The sequence below is a fragment of the Prionailurus bengalensis genome, chromosome F2, assembly GCF_016509475.1.
Source record: "Prionailurus bengalensis isolate Pbe53 chromosome F2, Fcat_Pben_1.1_paternal_pri, whole genome shotgun sequence".
NCBI classification, from domain to species: domain Eukaryota; kingdom Metazoa; phylum Chordata; class Mammalia; order Carnivora; family Felidae; genus Prionailurus; species Prionailurus bengalensis.
The window spans coordinates 79,120,310-79,140,991 of NC_057353.1; the positions used below are offsets into that span (position 1 = coordinate 79,120,310).

The 20,682-nt window shown below is 54.8% G+C and overlaps 1 protein-coding gene across 1 annotated transcript in view; it reads right to left on the reverse strand.

Moving 5' to 3' along the window:
• The window catches only part of COL22A1 (collagen type XXII alpha 1 chain), a 261,028-nt gene that overhangs the window by 232,088 nt on the left and 8,258 nt on the right, over window positions 1-20,682 (reverse strand). Inside the window, 2 exon segments of the mRNA XM_043601842.1 lie at window positions 4,324-4,890; window positions 7,717-7,855. Coding sequence (XP_043457777.1) covers window positions 4,324-4,890; window positions 7,717-7,810 — 661 coding nt within the window. The 5' untranslated portion in view covers window positions 7,811-7,855.

Below are 20,682 nucleotides of genomic sequence, written 5' to 3' on the forward strand. Positions count from 1 at the left end.
GGATGCAGTTGGACCTCAGTCCATCAACAGCAGCAGCATCAGCGTCTGGTGCTCAGGGAACAACAGATACCCTGGCTCCATTCATTCACATCCGGTGGCGTTGAGTCTGTCCCACTCGACGAAGCCGGGTGGCATCGTTGGCATGATTTAGCCCATCCCAGCCAGCCCGCCTTTTCCAGACCTTCATCAGCCTTCAAAATCTAACCGTTTGTCTCCGCTCACCAAAATACGGGTGAGTTCAATATTTCAGTTCTTTTTGGGAATGATATCGGGTTTGCCGAATATTCTTATTCTTTGCATTTGGAAGAGGGCAGTACTTCTAACATGCATATCACAACAGCAAACACAGAACTAACCGCCAGTCTCCACCCTTAGGTCTAGGCGGCTCCTTCCACTTCCCGGGCTCTGTTCCGGGCACTCGGAAACCACAAGGAACAGAGTTTGCCCTCGTCAAGCTTATTCTTGTGTGTGAAGACAGACCCCGGGCAGATAAACTACCAGACACGTGAAATTGCACGTGGTAACAGTGTCCACACTCCATCGTGTAATTAGCCGCCACTTTCCTGCCGTCTCAAGGAGACAAAAGGTCCCCAAGGACAAAAAAGAATGTCCGATCCATCACCGCATCCTGGCCCTTGGCATGTCCCCCAAAGGAGGAATCACTCAGCGTGTGGTTGCCGAATGAATGAATGAGTAGGTCGGATCCAACTGAATGATCACTACACCAAAAACCCCACGCCGTTAGTCTGCAAATTTCCAGATCATCAGTGCAAAGCCCCTATTCAGAACAGCTCCTATTTGAGTTCCAAAGTCACCCAAAGGCAACTCCTCTGTGCCCAGGGACTTCTGGTCATTTGGATTTTGTGATGCTCCTGGATTTAATCTTACTCGATGCGGTTCGGTATCTTCCTGTTAGCTATCTTATTTTATTTTGCTTTGTTTCTAACTGAAGCAATTGTAAGGGGATTTTGTTTCATTCATCACCAGAATAGACCAGGCCCTAGTCAGCTTACATCTGTATTTACAAAAGCAGATTCCCTCCAGACAGCTGAGCATAACTTAAATCTTTTGTCTGTTCAGGCATTTGGAGGACCCCGGCCACTGTGAGTTTTCTGAGCGTTGTCATGGGGAATATGTGGTGTCCCCGGCTGGCCAGCATCAGTGTCCACTTCTCTTGGTCACAGGGCCCCGGTTTCCCCGCATGAGTCACACATCCTCCCTTGAGGGGGGTGGGGATGGAAACTAGGACAGGGTCATGTAGTTTAGGCCCCAGTCAGCCTCCTTCCACTCTGGAGCTACAGTTTTGGTCTGGGGAGAGTCTCAGGCCCACACTTCTCTGTCAGACCAAATCCAGGCACCCTGGGCCCCAGTCTTGTCTGTCCTGGGGCTGGAGTCTCACATGGCCCTAAGATTCTCCACAGGTAGCCCCACGTGCCCCCCCACACACCTCTTCTCCCCTCCTTCCCTACTATGTCACCATCACCTGGGCCCCTTGTTGGCTGCTGTCAGACAGGCTCAGGCCAGGGGAGGAGGGGAGACGAGGTGAGGGACAGAGGGCGGGTGGGGGCTTCCTTCCTGCTCCCTCTAGGCCATAGCTGAGGCATCAGGTGCCTTGCCTGAGGGGACTTCGGCTCCTGTTCCATGGCCTCCTCTCCCCACGGGGGTCTGGACACACCTCCGCCCTTGCCATCAGCCAGCTTCCCTCGCTGCCCATTCTCAGGGCCTCAGTATCCCTCACCGACCCCACCCCTCTTCAGTGAGCCATCCGTGCCAGGACCCACATACAAAAGGCTGCCAAGGACGGGGTTAGGCCAAGAAAGAACCTAGAAACGGCAGGAGCTGAGCGAGGCCTGGGCTCATCACTCAAGCCCGCCTGACCGCTGGCCCTTCTGTCGTGTGTGAGGTCAATCTACTTTATTCCCCAAGCCCATTAGAGTGGGGTCCTCTACTGCCTGTGAGCGGAACGCTGTCCTCGACTCAGAACCGAGGTCAGCGATGGCGCAACCTGAGTCCCGGGGCCTGGTGGGGGGTGGCCAGCGCGTGGGGGCTGAAGCCCCGGATTCCCTCCCCAGCCCTGCTTTAACTGGGGAGCACAGCTCAGTGACTTGGCCTCTCTGGGGCTGTCCTCGCCATTCCTAGAACCAACCCCCAGGCATGGAAGTTCTTCAGAATCTACATTCTGCTTGGCCCAACTCGAGAACCAGTCTGGACCGAGGCCAGCAGGAAGACACAATGCCAGTGGGCAGGGTCTAGAGGAGCACCCATGAGCCACCACGTGGGACTTCGGCCTCCCGACTGGGCCTGACTCTCGTCAGCTCAGAGGTCAGTCCTGAGCCCTGGCCCTACCACACTGCCTCTCCTGCCTCCCTGCTCTTTCCCATCCTGACTGGCTCCTGCTACAGGCCTAGCAGCTGCCCCTTCCGGGAGCCTAGCAGGCTGCATGCTGTGTAAAGATCGCCATGATGTGCATGGTTGCAATGCGGGTCAAGGGAAAGTCCATGGCCAATGCCTTCTACACTACTGCATAGGTTTCCTTCACTTGGCACTCAGGGCATCAATCTCCTCATCTGTGGAATGGGTATAGTCCTCGTGCTCCATCTATCCCCAGCACCGTTTGTCCCTGAATTTCTCCAGCAGTCCTACAAAGGGTCTCCTATCTGACTGTGTCACACCCCTGCACAAAACCCTTCCACAATTCATCTGAGCACACAAGGCCCTCCTTTACTGAGAGTCGGACAATCATACAAAACCACCAACCCGAGTTCCCTCCTTTACCACGGCAATACAGGTCCATGACTGTTCACAGACTGCATCATACCACCCCTCAGTCCCTCATCCTACAGCTCAGGCATGTCCTGCTAAATGGTCTAAGCGTCACCTCCTCCAGGAAGTCCTCCCTCATTCTCAGGGTCATCACCGAGCACAAACACGGTAGGACCCCCTGAGATTCTGTGGCACGTTTATTAAGGTCACCCCCACTGTATTAAATCCCTTTTTATGCGTCTTTTTTGCCATCTAGACTATGAACACTCCAAGGGCAGGGGCTTTGTCTTCTCTTTGTCTACAGGCCCAGAAATCAGCACAAGGACCCACACACACTAGATCTCCAACACGTATCTACGAATAAGTGAGTGGAGATTAAGTAGAGCGGGGCCAACAGAGGAAAGAGTCACAGAAAGGTAAAGGGCCCGAGGGCGTTCTGTTTCAGACACAGCTTAGCTGTTTTCTCACAGGGCTGCAGGCCAGGCCCCTTCCTGGGAGCAGGCCCTCACGGCTCTCCCAAGTCATGGCCAGCTGCTCCCACCGCTGGCCCCAACCCCAAGGCTTCCCTGTCCCCAACAAGGGGTGGCGTTCTCAGTCCCCGGAAGCAGTCAGCAAAACAGAGGCTGGGACTCTGCTCCCAGCCCCTACCTGCTGGTCTTGGAGGCTGGGGGAGGGGGGGGGTGGGTACCAAACACCGGTCATGACCCAGGAAGGACAAATATCACCCCAATGCAGCAGGCAGAACAGAAGCTGGACACAGGCCAGTGCACGGAAAACCCACTTCTCCCTTCCTGTCTTTTGGGGGAGGCTGTCCTGGGAATGATCCAACAAGGATGTTGGAGGTCAGCCTTCAGGGTCAGATCCCTGCCTGCTGCCCAACCTCCCCCATCCCCCATCCCTAGCCACAGTCAACAGATTCCAGACAACCTCGGGTTATCTCAGGGCACCAGGTCAACAGCACTTGGCCTCTGAGACAAGCAGTGCCCAACCATGTAAGTGGCTGGCTGGGGGTCACAGGAACCTGCCTTGTGCCCATTTTCTTGGCCCACCTCTCAAGGCAATCCCTGGGGAGAGGAGAGGGCCCCATATATTTCACCTGCCATGTGCCTTAGGGGGAGGGCTTTGTGTGTAGGGCTCTGACCTCAACAGCCATGGAGGTAGCAGATATGTTCCCACCACAGAAATGCAGATCCCACTGCCTTGCATTTAACCATCTCTAAGTCTCTCAGGGTGGGTGGGGCTGAGGACCCAGCCCCATTTTAATTTCCATCCACCCCGCGACCTGGAGGCGGAGCCTGAGGAGGAGCCAGGGTGTGGGCCCCGCCTCCAGCGCCGAACTGGTTTTCCCTGGTCACTGAGCCCTGGCAGGTGGACTGCGGCCTGCGCCTGCCATCAGCCCCTGCCCCGACACGCGCCCCTGCCTCCACCGCCAGCCCCTGTCCCCTGCTCCTGCTATCGGCCCCTACCCCGTCCCCTGCCTTCGGCCCCTGTCCCCTGCCCCCCACCCCTCCCCGCTGAGCAGTTCAGCACCGCCGCCCCCCGCGCCCCGCACCCACTCACTTTCGCACAGGCGGCGCCTCAGCTTGCCGCGGATCTTGTCGATGGCGTTGAAGTCGGACACGTGGAAGACGTGTGCGGACTTGGGCTCCGAGGCGATCTCCTCCAGCTCCTCCTTGAGCGCCGCCCCGACGCCCACGGCGAAGATGCGGATGCCCGCGCGGTGGGCGGCGGCCGCGGCGTCCATCACCAGGTCCTGGCTGCGGCCGTCGGTCAGGAGGATGGCCACCTGCTTGAAGGCGCGGTCCCCGGGGCGGCCGCCGGCCTGCGGCGAGAAGCTGTGGCGCGTGATGAAGCGCAGCGCGTCGCCCGTGTTGGTGTTGCCGCCGTGGTAGGCCAGGTGCCGCGCCGCCGCCTTGACCTCCTCCCGCGAGCCAAAGAGGCCCAGCTCGAAGGCCGTGGCCGGCTGGTCGCTGTAGCGCACCACGCCCACGCGGGTGCGCTCGGGACCCACCTCGAAGGTGTCCACCAGGTTGGCCACCCACTGCCGCACCTTCTCAAAGTCCTCCTTGCCCACGCTGGAGGAGGTGTCCAAGAGGAAGACCAGGTCGTAGTGCACGGTCTTGCAGCCTGCAGGGGGAGAGGAAGGGCGACCTGGCCCAAATGCACTGGGAGAGGTCATGCCCTTGGGCCTGGAAGGGTTGGGGGGGGGGGCACTCCCGGGGGCCCTGGTCTGGCTGCCTTAAAGCTGCAAAACCTCGGTTCCTTAACTTCTCATGGTGATGAGCGTCCCCAAGTTTGCTGTGAGGTTCAGCTGCCAACGTGTGACCCCTTGCATAAAAGGGGTCAACGTTCAGGGAACACCATTGTACCGATTTCCTAAATAGTTTTGGTTTTGGTTATGCAGTGACTGCATCGTTTGTTTGTTTGTTTAAACCTACTACAAATAATGCAGGATTGCAGAAAACGCAATCAAAAATGTTTTCAATGCTTATGTTTCCAGCTACGGAGAGTCAGCACTGCCAACCCGCAGCGTGTATACCTGTTGGTTTGTGTCTCTGCATAGTTCCTAGTGCACGTGGGACACACTCATACGTGGCTGTTTTCCGCACCTCCTGCGATGTGCTAGAAACCCATCTCCAGGGTGATGCGGCCGGTTTCCACGGCTGCAGGGATTCCACTGCACAGGTGCACGTAATTTATTTAGCCAGCACTCTCGTTGGATGTTTGAACAGTTCACAGCATGCCAGCATTATAGACCACGTAAAATATACCGCACTCAGGGGTACCTGGGGGCTTAGTCGGTTGAGCCTCCGACTTCAGCTCAGGTCATGATCTCATGGTTCGTGGGTCTGAGCCCCACGTCAGGCTCTGTGCTGACAGCTCGGAGCCTGGAGCCTGTTTCAGATTCTGTGTCTCCCTCTCTCTCTGCCCCTCCCCCCCCCCTTGCGTTTTCTCTCCCTCTCTCTCTCTCCAAAGTAAATAAACATTAAAAAAAAATTTTTTTAAGTTCAAAAAACAGAAAAACAAGAACTCTGCATGTATTACACACACACACACACACACACACACACACACACACACACACAGATACTTCCTTATCCCTATTCCCACCTAAGCACCTAAGCCAGGGCCACTGTTGAATTTTCCACATCTACCTTTTAAACCCATGCTGCATTGTGCTGCCTGGAGCAGAGGTAAATCCCCCCACCTTCACCGGCTGGCTCCCTAACAGGATTAGAGCTTCTGGAGTGCTTGCCCAGATGTGTGGACTCAAGAGATAATTCCCGGGGAGTTTTTCTCCTTGACACAAAAGGTCATCTTTTTGTCTTTGGGACAATAGTGTGCTAGCCCGGGCAGGGTAATTGCTGCCGTGGACCAAGCAGGACCCAGCCTGTGGGCTGAAATCCTTGAGCACATTTGTTTTAAGGGTGCAGAAGGTTTCTTGTTCCTGAGGTCTCACCCAGGGGCCCTTTGGAGCTCTGAGTACATTCTCTCGGGGGGCGGGGGGGAACAGGTCAGGGAAGGGACTGCATCATGTGCACGTGAGAATTAAGTGTGTGTCTCAGGAAGGGCCCTGACCCCGGGACCGGTGCCCTCACCTCTGCCACAGGTAAGGGCTGTGTGTGTGAGCCCTGCAGGTGACCGCCCCCCTCTGGCCCCACGTGTTCGACTCTACAAAATGAGGGCTTGGGAGAGATGGTTGCTGCCCCCCCGCCCCGCACTTCTGTTTTAATAATCCCGTATGTCACTGTGCTCTCAGGACCGTCTCAGTGGACGCAGAGCCCCACACTCCTCCAATGAAGACTGGGACGTCCATGGTCATTGCTGTCTTCCCAGCTAGCTGAGCTGGGCAGAGAAATACATGAGGAGAGTTGGGGAAAACAACACCGAAACATAAGCCCTGGGGTTTTTGTCTGGGTGTGTTTCCTTGGCAGGCTCAGAAACCTGGCGTGGCTCAGGCGGGCACCCGCCTGTGTTCCCACTCCTCCCCTGCTGGGGGCTTCGGGCCTGTCTGTGCCTCAGTTCCTCATCTGCAAAATGGGGCTGTGTTTTAGAGCCCGGTGACCTCCCTGCTCGAGGACCCCAGAGAGCAGGCTCTGTGCTCGGCGCTCTGATACCCAGCTCGTGTTCCTGATCCCTCCTTCACGCCTCCATGCTGATGGCACCCTCCCCAGGAGGCCCTCAAGCGCGTGGACCAACCACCGCCACACCTCACCCCTCCTGCCCCCGGCCGCCTCTTCCGCAGTGAACTTCCCACTCCCCTCTCCCCCCTCTCCTCCAGAGTCTCGTTGCCCTTGCGGTCCTGGCCGCCTCTTCTGGCTGGACCCCAGCGTGTCCATGTCCCCCGGAGTGTGTCCCCAAATCCCTCCCAGAGCAGGACAACACGACACCGTCCTACCCCTGCCCTCCGTCCCCAAGGCCCTGCGGGTTCTCTGCACACCCCACGGCCCACTCGGGACGTGTGTTCAGAGCTCATTCTTCTCCCACACCCTCCCCCACACTCACCCACATGCTCTCACACACTTGCACACACACTCACACACCCACATGCTCACACACACTCAAACACACACACCTAGACTCACACCCACACGTTTGCACACTCAACCCACCCTCACACATGTACTCGCACACTCACCCAGGCTCACACAAACACACGCTCAGGTTATTTCACACACTTTTGTACACACAAACGCACCTCAGACTCTTGCACATGCACACTCATTTGCACACGCTCGTTTAGACACAAACTCGCACCCGCACAACCACATTCAGCCAGACCCTTGCACACTCATCCACGCGTGCACATGTACTCACATTCACAATCTTCACACAAACACACCGCCTCAGGCTCTTGCACGCTCATTCACTCTCTCGCACCCCCACCCCCACGCACGGGCACGCACAGCAGCTGCTCGGTGCCCCGTCTGGCACATTCTATGGCGTCCCCACCTGCCCTCTGGGCCCGACAGCCGCCGTCCCCGCTCCACAGCAACAGCAGCCACAGGAGGCAGGCCACGGCTCTCCCGCGCGTGGGAACACGCATCTCTCGGCCAGGAGGAGGCGGCACCAGGCTCTACGGGAGCATACCCTGTGTGGACAAGACAACACCTTTAGAGAAGGGCCCCGGCCCGTGTGGGAGGAACTCCGCGCCCCCGCCGACCTCTCTCGCAGCCAACGGCGTGGCCCTCGCGCGAGCGAGCCCAGGACGCTTGCCCCGTGGGGGTCACCCAACCCTCCCTGCTTCCGGCCACCAGCAAATGCGCCCCGAGGACCTGCCGTCCCCGCGGGACCATGCCTGGGCACCGGCACCACGTTCTGATCGCAACCTCCACGTCGGGACGTGGGACAGGCAGTTTCATTTGTCTGATATGTTACCGGAGGACATCTTTGTACCTAAGCCTCTGCCCGCATGTAATTATTTCCTTAGGGCCCTCCGTGACATATCTTGAAAGGACCCTCAAAGCAATGACCAAGCTTCTCTCTGGAGAGGCTGTACCGGCTCCCGCCAAGCGGGAGCATATGACGGAGCCCCTCACCGCATCCCTGGCGGCACGGACGTTACCATCCCCTCAGTCGTTGCCAACTCACTAGGAGAGACCTTGTTTGGGTTTTTATTTTTCTTACTTTTGATGCATTTCTTTGCTGTATGACATTCACTAGCTAAGTGTATTTCTCCTGCGTATCTTATTTTCATGTGGATATCCGCTTCCAAAAGTATTTGTCACTGTTTAAGCCATGAGACAGGAAAGGGAAAACAGCTAATAGGATTCTGAGCTATTTGTCAGTTGCCCTCCTGTGCCAGGTGCTGAGGGCAGGCAGGTGAAGGGCTCTGACCCACCTCCCCCCCAAGGGCAATGACACCTGGGAGACAGGTGACACGTGGGCCAGGGCAAGACAGGATAAGAAACACCAGCACAGGGATGTTCAGGGGGTGACAGGAGCACCGGCAAGGGGTAGGGGGTGCTGTCACATGGTTATTTCAGGGGTAGGCCAGGACTCCTGGATGAGTGACACACAAGCCAATTTTGGAAAACGGAATAGGACTCCAACAGACAAGAGGCCGTTGATGATTTCAGGCAGAGGGAACAGCATGTGCAAAGTCCCAGAGGAGAGAGAAGGCAGGGCACATGGAGACGTCCCTGGCCACACGGACAGGTATGTGGACCCTTCTCAGGACAGGTACCTGAATTCCCATGCTGGTCCCTGCCACCCTCAGGGCAAACTGCCCTCGTCTTGCCAGGGCACTAAAGGCCACCTCGCAAGTGCACAGGGCATAAAACAGCCCAAATGACAATACCCCAAAAGTACGATACTCAGGAGGTGGCCACGGGAGCAAGAAGAAAGACACTTTCCCAAAATCGTATATGAAGGGGCAGAGGCCAAGGGTCAGGACCTGAGGGTCCAGGGGAAGAAGAGACACAGAGTCAGGGCAAGTCCCGCGGGTGGCCCACCCTTCTCATCCTTCAAAGCTATATGAACGCACGGACTCGTCCTTGTTCTTCCTGTTGCCCAGAACCTAGAACAGTTCCCAGCACACAGTGGACATTTGACAAATAAATATTAGATTCAGTAGTGAGCCACGTGGTCACGTCATCTCATCATCTCGGGTGGCCAGGAGCCATTCATTTGAAGAACACGGACATTTCAAAAAGCCATGAAAGTGACTGAATGGCTGCCATTGATTATCTGTCGTGTGCCAGGTACTTTCTGATTGTTGAGCGGACTCCTGTGACCCTTCAAGGCAGGAATCATCGTCCCCACGTGCCAAAGGAGGGGACTGAGACGGAGAAGATACCAGTCTGTCCCCGGGTCACCAGAGGATGGACCGGGACTGGAACCCCAGCGCCTTCTGGGCACGGAGCCCACTCTCTTTCCATGACCTCTGTGGATACATAAAGTCCAAATATCACCACCAATTACTGAGCCATCATTTTTTAAAATGAAATAAGTAAGAATGTGGACGGAGGAGATAAATTGGTAAGAGCCATAGTGTCCAGTGTTTTTCCAGGACTCAAGAAATTTGATAATTTCCCTCATTGTGGAAACCAGGCTTCTTCCTCCAAGTCATAGTCTCCAAGTTTCTAGAGGAATCTTGGTCACATAACTTCCCAAATACACACACAAATAAAGAGAAAACAAGAGGCCAATGTCTCCTATGAACAAGATGCAAACGTACTTAATGGAAGACTAGAAAACTGAACTCAGTAGCACACTGAAAGGGTTATACACCGCCACCACGTGGGATTCAGCTCAGGAATGCAAGGCTGGTTCAACACGCACATGCCAACCCATGTGATGCCCTCGCTAGGAGAGCAAAGGACACACGGTGTCCCAACCAATACAGAAACACCTGACAACATCTAACTGCCTTTAACGATAAACACACTCAACACTCTAAGACAATAGGGAACCTTCTTCAGCATGACGAAGGCCACATACGAAACCCAGATAATAACACACCCTACCCCACAGCGGGTTGTTGCGAGGGACTGTCGTAGGAACTGAATAATACGACTGCATGCAAAGCCCTTGGCCTGATGCCTGATGCCTCGACCGCTCTCAAGTCCACACGGCTGACATGAGCCAGAGTTGGGACTTCAACGCAGCCCAGACCTGCTCCTTGAGGCCACCCGCCAAACAGGGTCCCTGCAGCTGGGCCGAGCCTGTCACCGCTTGAGATCCTCTGAGCTGTCCACACGGTGCCTCTCCATCCTTACAATGACCCCAAGGGGCGGGTGTCGACATCCCCCTTTACAGGAGAGCAAGCTGAGGCTGAGAACAGGGGACATACCCAGGGCACACCCCACTGCCAAAGAGCAGGTGTGTGTGTGTGTGTGTGTGCATGCACGCGTGTGTGTGAAAGGCCACCCAAGGCACTCAGAGACAATCACCGCTTGTCTGTAAGCTCCCCGGTGGGGTGGGGGGCATGTGTCCCCACCGTCCGTCTCAAAGGCCGGCTATTTTGCCCCATGTGGGGCCCAGTGAGCACTGGTTGGGCTGAGAATCCCCAGTCTGGGTGTTTCCCTCTCGACAAAGGGCCGGGGAGAGCCTGCCGACTGTGTGCCCTGGAAATGCAATGCCTTTGCCAACACCCTCCCTGAGGTCTCGGCAAACTCGCAAGCCGCCCTGCTCCCCCACCTCCCAGCGATGAACCTGGCAGGTGCCCGCGGCGGCCCAGACAACTTCGCTAGATGCACACGGCCAGTCATGACAGCTGGACTGGCCTCAGGCCGGAAGGACACCGAACATGCCCTCTCCTGCTGGAACCGTAACAAGTACCACACCAGGTGAGGGCCTCACAGGTTAAGAGCCCAGAGTATCCAAACAGCAGGTATCAGGAGCTTCAGTGTGCTGTGTGAGAAACAGCACCCAGGGCTTAGCCACCTGCCTGTGACTCCACCGCTCAGGGCCGGGATGCGGTCCCAGGGCAATCTGTCCAGAGGCCAGGCTCCAAATAGCTCGGGCTGTTAGAACCTGGCTGGAGAAACACTTAACTACTTAAGTAAAGACACGGCGTGGGCAAACAAGCAAAGGATACAGTCAATGAAACCAAATTCTGATCACCCAGCTTACAGGAAAGAAAAGAAGGACAGGGCGTCTGGGCGGCTCAGTTGGTTGAGCACCCGACTTTAGGTCATGATCTCGCGGTCAGTGAGTTCAAGCCCTGAATCAGGCTCTGTGCTGACTGCTCAGAGCCTGGAGCCTGCTTCGGATTCTGCGTCTCCCTCTATCTCTGCCCCTCCCCTGCTCACACTCTGTTCCGTCTCTCAAAAATGAACGAAAGTTTTTAAAAAATTGAAAAAAAAAGAAGAGAAGGACATAAAGGGCAAAAGCAGGGAAGAAAGCTGATAATAACCAGAGGGAAGAGAATTTGGCTAAATCAGACTACTAACTGATTTTCAAATGCTGACCCAGCCTCAGAGACCTGATAAAGCCCACTTGGCTAGACTGTATACCTCTTCTTGTAGATATGTTCATATTCAATCGGCTAATGTTTTGTTAGGGCCTTTTGCATCTCTGTTCATGAGAGATATTGGTCTGTCTTTTTCTTTTCTTGGAATGTCTTTGCCTGGTTTTGGGATTGCAGTGATATTGGCTTCAGGGGTTGAGCTAGGAAATGTTCCCTATGCTTCTTTCCTCTGGAAGAGATTGTAGAGGACACGATGGCCTTCTGCCCAGGAATACTTGCAATGTTCATGGCAAAATACCCCTTGAGGCGGGCAGATTCTGGTATGGAGTCCCGGCTTTCCTCCTTAGCCATATGAATGACCGTTTTATCCTCATAAAATGGGGGCGATCTCTACGTCAGCGGGGTGCTGTGAGGGTTCTGCAAAATGTTTTCCGGGAAGGTGCCAGCACAGACCAAGTATGCAGAAAAGCTGGGGTTTGGGGGAGCCCATCTCCTTGCCTTCCCCAGCCAACCTCAGGTGGCAGTCCCAGAAAGCACGGGTGCCATGATTCCATCTCTCTCTCTCTCTCCCTCTCTCTCTCTCCAGTCTCTGAGTTCTCTCCAGGGCCCAGCTGCCCAGCTGGCATGATGTAGGCCACACCCTGTCCCTGGGAGGCAGAGCTCGGCCATTAGCCTCCAAAAGTCCAGCAATTAATTTGCTGAGCCGAGTTCTTGCCACAAGCCAGCTGATTGCCATAGTAACCAGTGTTCCCTATTCAGCTCCCGGGGGGGGGATAGGAGGGGGAGACACTGAGCAGAACACAATTTAAAGGGAGAAAATGAGATTTGGTGCATTGGAGGGCAGCCCTGGCAGAGAGCACACTGGGTCTGCACAGAGGGTCTGGCAGCTGCCTGCTGCGGGGGAGGGGCCGGGTGGACGGGGGCACTGCTGACATGTTGCCAGGGTGACAGGCGATGCTCTGGGCAGGAATCCGGTGGAGACACAGAAGCATGGCACGAGGAGCCCAACCACTGAGCTCTGAGGTCCCAGGGCCCTTCTGCAGGGCTGTGGGGAAGAGGGAGCCGGACGGCTTGCTCTCTGCAAGGCTGCTCGAGAGCCCAAATGGGGAAGCCAGGGGAGCACTGGAAAGCCTGCATCTTAGATTCAAACTTGGCTCTGTGTGACCCAGAGGGAGTCCTCCTCAGTCAACAAATCCGTACAGAGTACCTCTCGTCTGCCGGGAACCGTCAGGGGCACTGGCTTCTCCCGGGGCAGCAAGCATGATGATGAAGCTTCTTGACCAGAATTCTTCCTAGCTGTGCAAACCAAGGGCGTCACTTAACCTCTCTGGACCTCAGCCCTTTCATATAAGATCGGTATACCCAAGTGACAGGAAGCATTAACTGAGTCACTCCATGTAAAAAGCTTAGAACCATACCTGACCACAGTGAGTGCTTAAGGCACGCTATTTTTGTGATTTTCCAATCCTTTGTCTCCTCACCTATAAGATGGGAACGATATCCCCTCCTTCGTGGATCTGTAGAGGAGATGAGGCGATGGGTGTGATAATCTTTTATAAAGCGAAATGTCGGCCAACATTGCCACAGTCAATGTTGAGGGGAGATTCTCAGTCTGAGCTAATGTTAGCACTTACTAAGTGCCAGGCCCGTGGGATAGGACACTCTGTGCACGGACTGCAGCCTAATGGTGGAGACAGACAAACGAGAAGACGCTTACATTTCCCTGCGGTCAGAGCTCTGGTAGAAGGAAGGACAAGCACTGACCTCAGGCCCGGGAGGTCAGCGGAGGCTTCCTGGAGGAGGTGATGTCTGAGCTGAGCCTGGGAAGGTGAGAGGGGAGTAGCCAGGAGGACAAGGGTTGCCTGCACCAGGAATGGATGGTCTCCCTTCGAGGACCACTCGTGGGATAAGCAAGGGGGGCAGTATTTTGCAGGCGGGAATGAAGGCTAAAGGAGAAGGTAAGGGTTTGTGGAGAGGCAGGTATTTAGGTTTGAGGACAGAGTGTTCATAAAGACCACCTAGGGACTTGTGTGGTGCCCAGAGCAAGGGGCCAGACCGCCTGGAGAACTCCTGGGACCAGTGGAAGCTCTCAGGCACAGGAATGGACATCCATCCTGCAGAGTGCCAGGTGGAGCGGTGGGGGGGGGGGGTGAGGAGGGCGGTGCAGGGCCAAGTAAGAGACGCAGACCACCTCCCCTGGGATGACTGCAGATGCCATGATATGGGTGACCAGCAGGGAGCAGAGGGGAGAGAGGAGAACTTGGGGGTGGGGAGCCCAGACTCCCAGTTTAAGCACTGGAGCTGGTCACTGCGGGTCGTGGGCATGAGGGGCTGCCCCCTGGACTGAGTCTGAGGCACCAGAAGGGAGCCAGGTGGAGAAGCCAAAGACAGACAACTGAGTCTAGAGCTCGGAAGAGAAAGTGGGGCTGGGGACACCCCAGAAAGGTGGACAGGGTGGGGGTGGTCACAGCTCTGGGGTATAGCAAGAGAATTCTCCCACCTCCGATGCTGCGTGGGCCCCTTCCCCTTACACCTAGGAATGGAAGTGGACACACTAGGGCACCTCTGTATTTCTGCTCCCTTCTCCGATCCAGTATTTTTATGGGACTTCTATGCTGAGCACCGTGTACGGGGCACTTTTAACTACACAACAAGGCCGACAAACTTCAAGAGCATGAAAAGCCACAGAGAATGTGAAAATATTAGAAGACGCACCTGATGAGGAACCGTTACCAAAATATACAAAGAACGCTTGAAACTCAACAATAAGAAACCAAACAACCTGATTTTAAAAACTGGTCAATGGGGACACCTGGGTGGCCCAGTTAGTTAAGCGTCAGACTCTGGATTTCAGCTCAGGTCATGATCCCAGGGTCATGGGATTGAGCCCCGAGTCAGGCTCCAAGCTAAGCATGAAGCCTGCTTAAGAGTCTCTCTTCCTCTCCCTCGCTCTCTGCCCCTCCCTCACTTGCGCGCTCTCTCTCTCTCTCTCAAATAAAGTTAAAAATTATTTTAACAAATGGGACGCTGTTCTTACCAGGCCCTTCACCAAAGAAGAGGCACAGACGGCAAGTAACCACACGGAAAGAAGCTCCACGTCATGCAGCGTCAGAAAACTGTAAAATACGAGATCCCAGCACACACCTCTGGGCGTGGCCGGAGCATGCGCATGGACAGCACCTGTCGGGGACGGCGAGCAACAGGGGCGCGCGCTCAGGAACAGGGACGCGCACTCACGGCTCCTGGGGACGCAGCACGGCGCAGTCACCTTGGGAAACAGTTCGGGGGGTTCTCACAAACCGAACGAGCTCTTCCCAGCTGATCCAGCAATCACGCTCGCTGGCATTTACCCAAAGGAGCAGAAAACTTCTGTCCACGCAAGAACCTGCGCGTGGACGTTTACAGCAGCCGCATTCATCACTGTCAAAGCTTGGAATCACTCAAGATGCCCTTCAGCAGGTGAACAGGTAAGTAAACTGTGGCGCAGACAATGGAATACTATTTGGCGCTAAAAAGAAACGAGCTCTCAAGGCATGAAAACACACGGAGTGACCCTAAATGCATATCAGAAAGTGAAAGAAACCCATCTGCAAAGGCTACACACGGTATGACTCCAACTCTGTGACATTCTAGAAAAGTAAATCAACATTAAAAAAATTTTAGGGACACCTGAGTGGCTCAGTCAGTTAAGCATCTGACTTTGGCTCAGGTCATGATCTTATGGTTCATGAGTTCAAGCCCCACATCAGGCTCTGTGCTGACAGCTCAGAGCCTGGAGCCTCCTTCGGATTCTGTGTCTCCCTCTCTCTGCCCCTCCCCTGCTCTCTCTCTCTCTCTCTCTCTCTCTCTCTCTCAAAACTAAACATTAAAGAAATTTTTTAATTAAAAAAAAAACCTACAGAATGGCAGCTGAGCCAACACGTTTGTGGTAATGACGGGCAACCGTACAAAGGCACAATGAGACAAGAGGTAGACTGAGTCAGCACCATGCTGTGGTTTCACTTCCATTGTTTTAGGTCATCCTAACAAGCCGGCAAGGGGGTCTCAAGTTCAGGAGAGTTAAGGACTGTGCCGCGGATCACACGGTCAGGAGGTGACAGAACTGGGGTTAAATCCCGGGCCACTGTGCTCCTAGATTCAGTGTCTGTGTCACTGGACCAGAGAGGGGACCGGTCCCCGTCCTCCAAAGAACAGCAGCGTGTGACCAGGTGCCTCGTGGGAGGGGAGACAAGGAAGGGACCCAGCCCGCAGGAGACTTGTCCTGCCATTGGGCAAGAACATGCGTCCAGTCATGTGTCCTCCTCAGTCAGGCATCCCAAGATGTAAATGGAACCCGCTCAACCCCACCCCGCCAAAGCACAGGATCCCTCTGACTGAAGGAGACAGAATTGGAGGAGGGACATGGTTTCCTTCTTTATGCTATGGAATCCGCAGAGATTTCCTATCCGTTATTTTGTTCCCCCTAACAAGAGGCGAGATGCCACTGGTTTCTCTCCCAGTTGCTAAAATCTGTGAATGAAACTCAAGCTCTGTCTATTCTCTGAACAATAAATATTTCTTAAACTGGTCCCCGAAGGGCGTGGAAGGCAATCCTCACCCAGAGGCCAGCACCCACTGCTTCACTCTCCTGCACGGTCCGCGGTCGTCGATTCACTAACTCAGCAAGTACTTCCCGAGTCTCCGGCTACGTGCCAGGCATTGTTTTAATCACTGGGTCAGAGCGATATCCCTGCCTCCCTGGAGCCCGCTTTCCAGGAAAAGAGGAGAAAACTAACCCAGGAAACAAGTACCAATACGGTTTCAGAGAATAACTGATTTGAACACAGTGGGGTCAAGGGATAGATGACTTGGGTAGGACAGTTTTTACTCTTTGTGAAAGGACAGTCTCTGAGGTGGGGACACTGAACAGAGATCTGAATAATGGGAAGGAGCCAGACATCCAGAAAGAGGGATAAAAGGCCTCCATCAGTTCCTGGACTCCTGAAACTAACAGCCTGGGAAGTGGCCCCAGCCCTCAGACACCTGCCCCCCACCTCACCATCTGCACCTGCTCCCAAGAACCCAGTGAGGGGTGGGGCAGCTGCGTGGCTCAGTCGGTTAAGTGTCCAACTTTGGCTCAGGTCATGATCTCGCGATTCGTGGGTTTGAGCCCTGCGTCGGGCTCTGTGCTGACAGCTCAGAGCCTGGAGCCTGCTTCGGATTCTGTGTCTCCCTCTCTCTCTGCCCCTCCCCTGCTCATGCTCTGTCTCTGTCTCTCTCTCACAAAAATAAGCAAACATTGAAAAAATTTAAAAAAGAAAGGGACTTTGATTAGGCACAGCTGAGAGCAAAGATGGGGAACAGAAACCGGTGTTGTTCCCACATACCAGCAAGTTTCAGTTGTCCAAAGATGGCTTCCTTAGCATTAGTACTATTTTTTTTTTAATAATTTTCTGAAGGTTTTTTTTTTTAATTTATTTTTGAGAGAGAGAGAGAGAGAGACAAAGTGTGAACAAGGGAGGGTCAGAAAGAGAGGGAGACACAGAATCCGAAGCAGGCTCCAGGCTCTGAGCTGTCAGCACAGAGCCCGACGCGGGGATCGAACTCACAAATGTGAGAGCATGACCTGAGCTGAAGTCAGACGCTCAACTGAATGAGCCACCTCGGGGCCCCACATTATTACTGTTAATCACCTCCTGCATCTGTCTGACAGGTCTGGCAGGTAAGCAGGAAACACGCTGCCGCCCTCCAATCCCCTCAAGGTTGGTGGACACTCCCAGAGAGAAGGGATCCGAACCTGAAGTCCAGTAAGTCTCTGAGCACCAATCACACAGCAGGTGCACAGCATGGACATCCATCTACTCAGTCCCACGGAAGCCCCACAATAGCCTCATGTGCTCAGAGTTACTGTCCTGTTTCACAGACTGGAAACCCCAGACCACGACATTGCTCAAGGCCCTGTGGTTATTAATGGCAGAGGCTGGATTCCCATTCTGGGCCACCCAATCCAGGGGTTACCGGCTGCCTCTGGAAGGAAACCAAGAGGTAAGCGGAAGGGTCGGTCCAGGGCAGACGGGGGCCCCTGAAGCCCAGTGCTTTGAGTTTCGTGCTTAAAATTACACACAGGGAAATGCTCATTGACTTTGAATCGTATTTTCAGTTCCACAAAGAAGCTGAACCTAAAGGATTTTAGGGGACGGGTGCCTGAGTGGCTTAGTCGGTTAAGTGTCTGACTCATGATTTTGGCCCAGGTCATGATCTCACGATTAGTAGCTTTGAGCCCTGCATCGGGCTCTGTGCTGACAGTGTGGAGCCTGCTTGGGATTCTCTCGCTTTCTCCTTCTCTCTGTCCCTCCCCCACTTGTTCTCTCTCCCTCTCTCTCCCCTCACCCCCTGGCCCCAATAAAAGTAAATAAACTTTAAGAAAATAAAGTTTTAGGGGAGCTGGGAGAGAAGGGCCATATAATCGGGCACCCTGGGACCACTCCCGTCTGTCCCTGAGCCCCTGCACCCCAGGGATTGTCCCCTGCCTGGTCCCACCACTGCTTTCCCTCCTAGACTCCCTTCCTCTGTAGCAGAATTCACCTTTTGCTTTTGCAGAAACTGCCCTCCTACCCTCCGTTGATGTGGTTCACGTGGGGGGACCCCACGTGCCTGGCCAGCGGGGTGGCAGCAAACCAGACCAGCATAGGCTTCCCATCGGCATCCTGGGTGCTGGAATGCGACAGGGGTCAAGCATGTAATCAAGCGGGGCCATCTCTGGGAGCTCTGCTGGCGTGTCCGGAGAGGGGTACGTTTCTAAGGCAAGCGCTAAGTATAGAGATGCTGGAGGCCATTTGCCGTGACCCGGGGGATCCTGATGGAGAACGAAGCCATACACCAAGGGGAAGGAGACGACACCCGTCACCTGGCCACCTACCCCAGTGTTGTCCAGAGGCCAGAGGCACCACAGCTGTGATGTCTGAAGCCAACGCTTCCCCACCTCACTTCTCAAACTCCAGCCCATCCACGCCGAGGCTCCTTCCCTCGCAAAGCACAGAGCAGGTGCGTGTGCTTAACCAGGCCAGCAGGTGCGGCCCCCGCTTGCCCGAGCCCAGTCAGCCTCCCACACGCAGCCTCCCCGGTTCCTTAACCGTCGTCCTCACTCCGCATCTTGCCTCTTCTTCTCCTCCTTTCAGCTCTGATTCTCAACCCACTTTAGACCGCTTTCCGGGAATTACCCAGTTCAGCCTCCCCTCCGGGGCTGACTTCCAAAGTCCATCCAGATCCCTCACCCAGCGTCCCTTCTGGGCCAACAGGGCAGCACAGACAGGGGACCGCCCTCCCTTCGGCCGGAGGAGATGCTCTTTCACGCTCCATTAGTTCATTCCAGCATCTTAGAGCTGTCGCGATCCTGTTTTTACGTCTCCCACGTCCTCAGTACTGAACTGTTCCCCATTTTTAAGTTTCTTTTGTTTCCTTTTTTCCCCTCTGAATACGCCGTCTCGGGTCATTTCACAAGACACAGTCTCGGATTACAGGGTCCTGAGGACACAGAAAGATATTTCTGTTTAACTTATTTTGAGCAGCGTCTGGTCTGATGAAGCAAGGGGTATAAACAGTGCAAGGCACCCACACTGATTCTGGAGGTGGCGTCCCCAGCAGGCTCCCCTCTTCCTAGGGGACAGTCGTGAAGCCCTGGGGATGGGAGACAGTTGGGTGCCTGGGAGAGCTGTGGACCGTGGGGCCAGAGCAACTGTGCTCTGCCCCCGTGTCCACCACTCCCTAGCCACGTGCTCTGACCTCCTGTCTCCCAGCCCGCCTGTAACCTCATCCCGCAGCTGAGCGGAGCCATTCGAGTCCCCAGCTCAGCACCCTAAAATGAAAATGGTGGCCATAAGAACAAACACCAAAACCAAAACAACAACAACAAAAAAAGCTGCCAGCACTCCACTAAAGGAAGTTATCCTCATCAGAGAACCCTTTCCAGCATTTACTCCATGCCAGTGGTTATCTCTGCAGAACCACAGCATCTGGCTCGAGACCTCGGTCTGAGAGGGGTCCACCCCAATGTCTGCTCCAGCCCCCCACTCTGCTGCCCTCTTCCGCACACAGGCAGGTGTAGACGTCCCAGTAACGGGTGCTCGTGACTCTGCAAGGTACCCTGCACACCTCTAAGGTCAAGGTGCTAGAACAGGAGGGGTCTGAGAGGTGTTAGCCATCTCTGGATGGGGAAGCTGAGGGAAAGGGCGGCTGCCAAGTGGGGATCAGGGGGGCACGGTCTCCCCCAGGTGGGCTCCAGCAAGAGGGCTGTTGGGAGCCCCCACCTGTGGAGCCCCTGTCATCTCTGATCCCCACTCTGCCCGAGGGCACACAGTCCCCCCAAGCTCTGAGGACAGTGTCCCTTCTGAGAAGGAGACCCTTACACCTGGACCAGACTATAAATTCCCATGTTATACTCTTGAGTTTGCAGAGGGTGTGCTCACCCTCAGCACAGGTATCATCGGATGAGACAGGTCCATTCCTATCATTTCCCAGCACAAAGTCTTCTCTTCATGGCCCTTTTCAATTTGGCTCCAACCTCCTTTTTCAGGTTCACGGCCCCTACACCCAACCTCATGAAGCTTACTCTCCAACCTCAAAGACTTCTCTCTCTTCCTTGTACACCCCAGAATTTTCTTTTCCTAACTCTCTGACATTGCCTCAGATGATGTCTTTTCCTTGCCAGGCAGACTCCTACTCATGCTTCAAAGCCCAGCTTATACGCTTCCTCCTCCAGGAAGCCTTCCCTGATTTCCCAGGCAGGAAGTGTGTCACTATCTTTTCTAGGCTCCCACAAACCCCTGAATTTTAGCACCCCACAAGTGGTATTAAAATTGACCTACTAGGGACACCTGGGTGGCTCAGTCAGTTGAGCATCTGACTCTTGGTATCGGCTCAGGTTATGATCTCATCGTCATGAGAATGAGCCTCGCATCAGGCTCTGCACTGAGTACGGAGCCTACTCGGGATTCTCTCTCTCTCTCTCTCTCTCTCTCTCTCTCTCT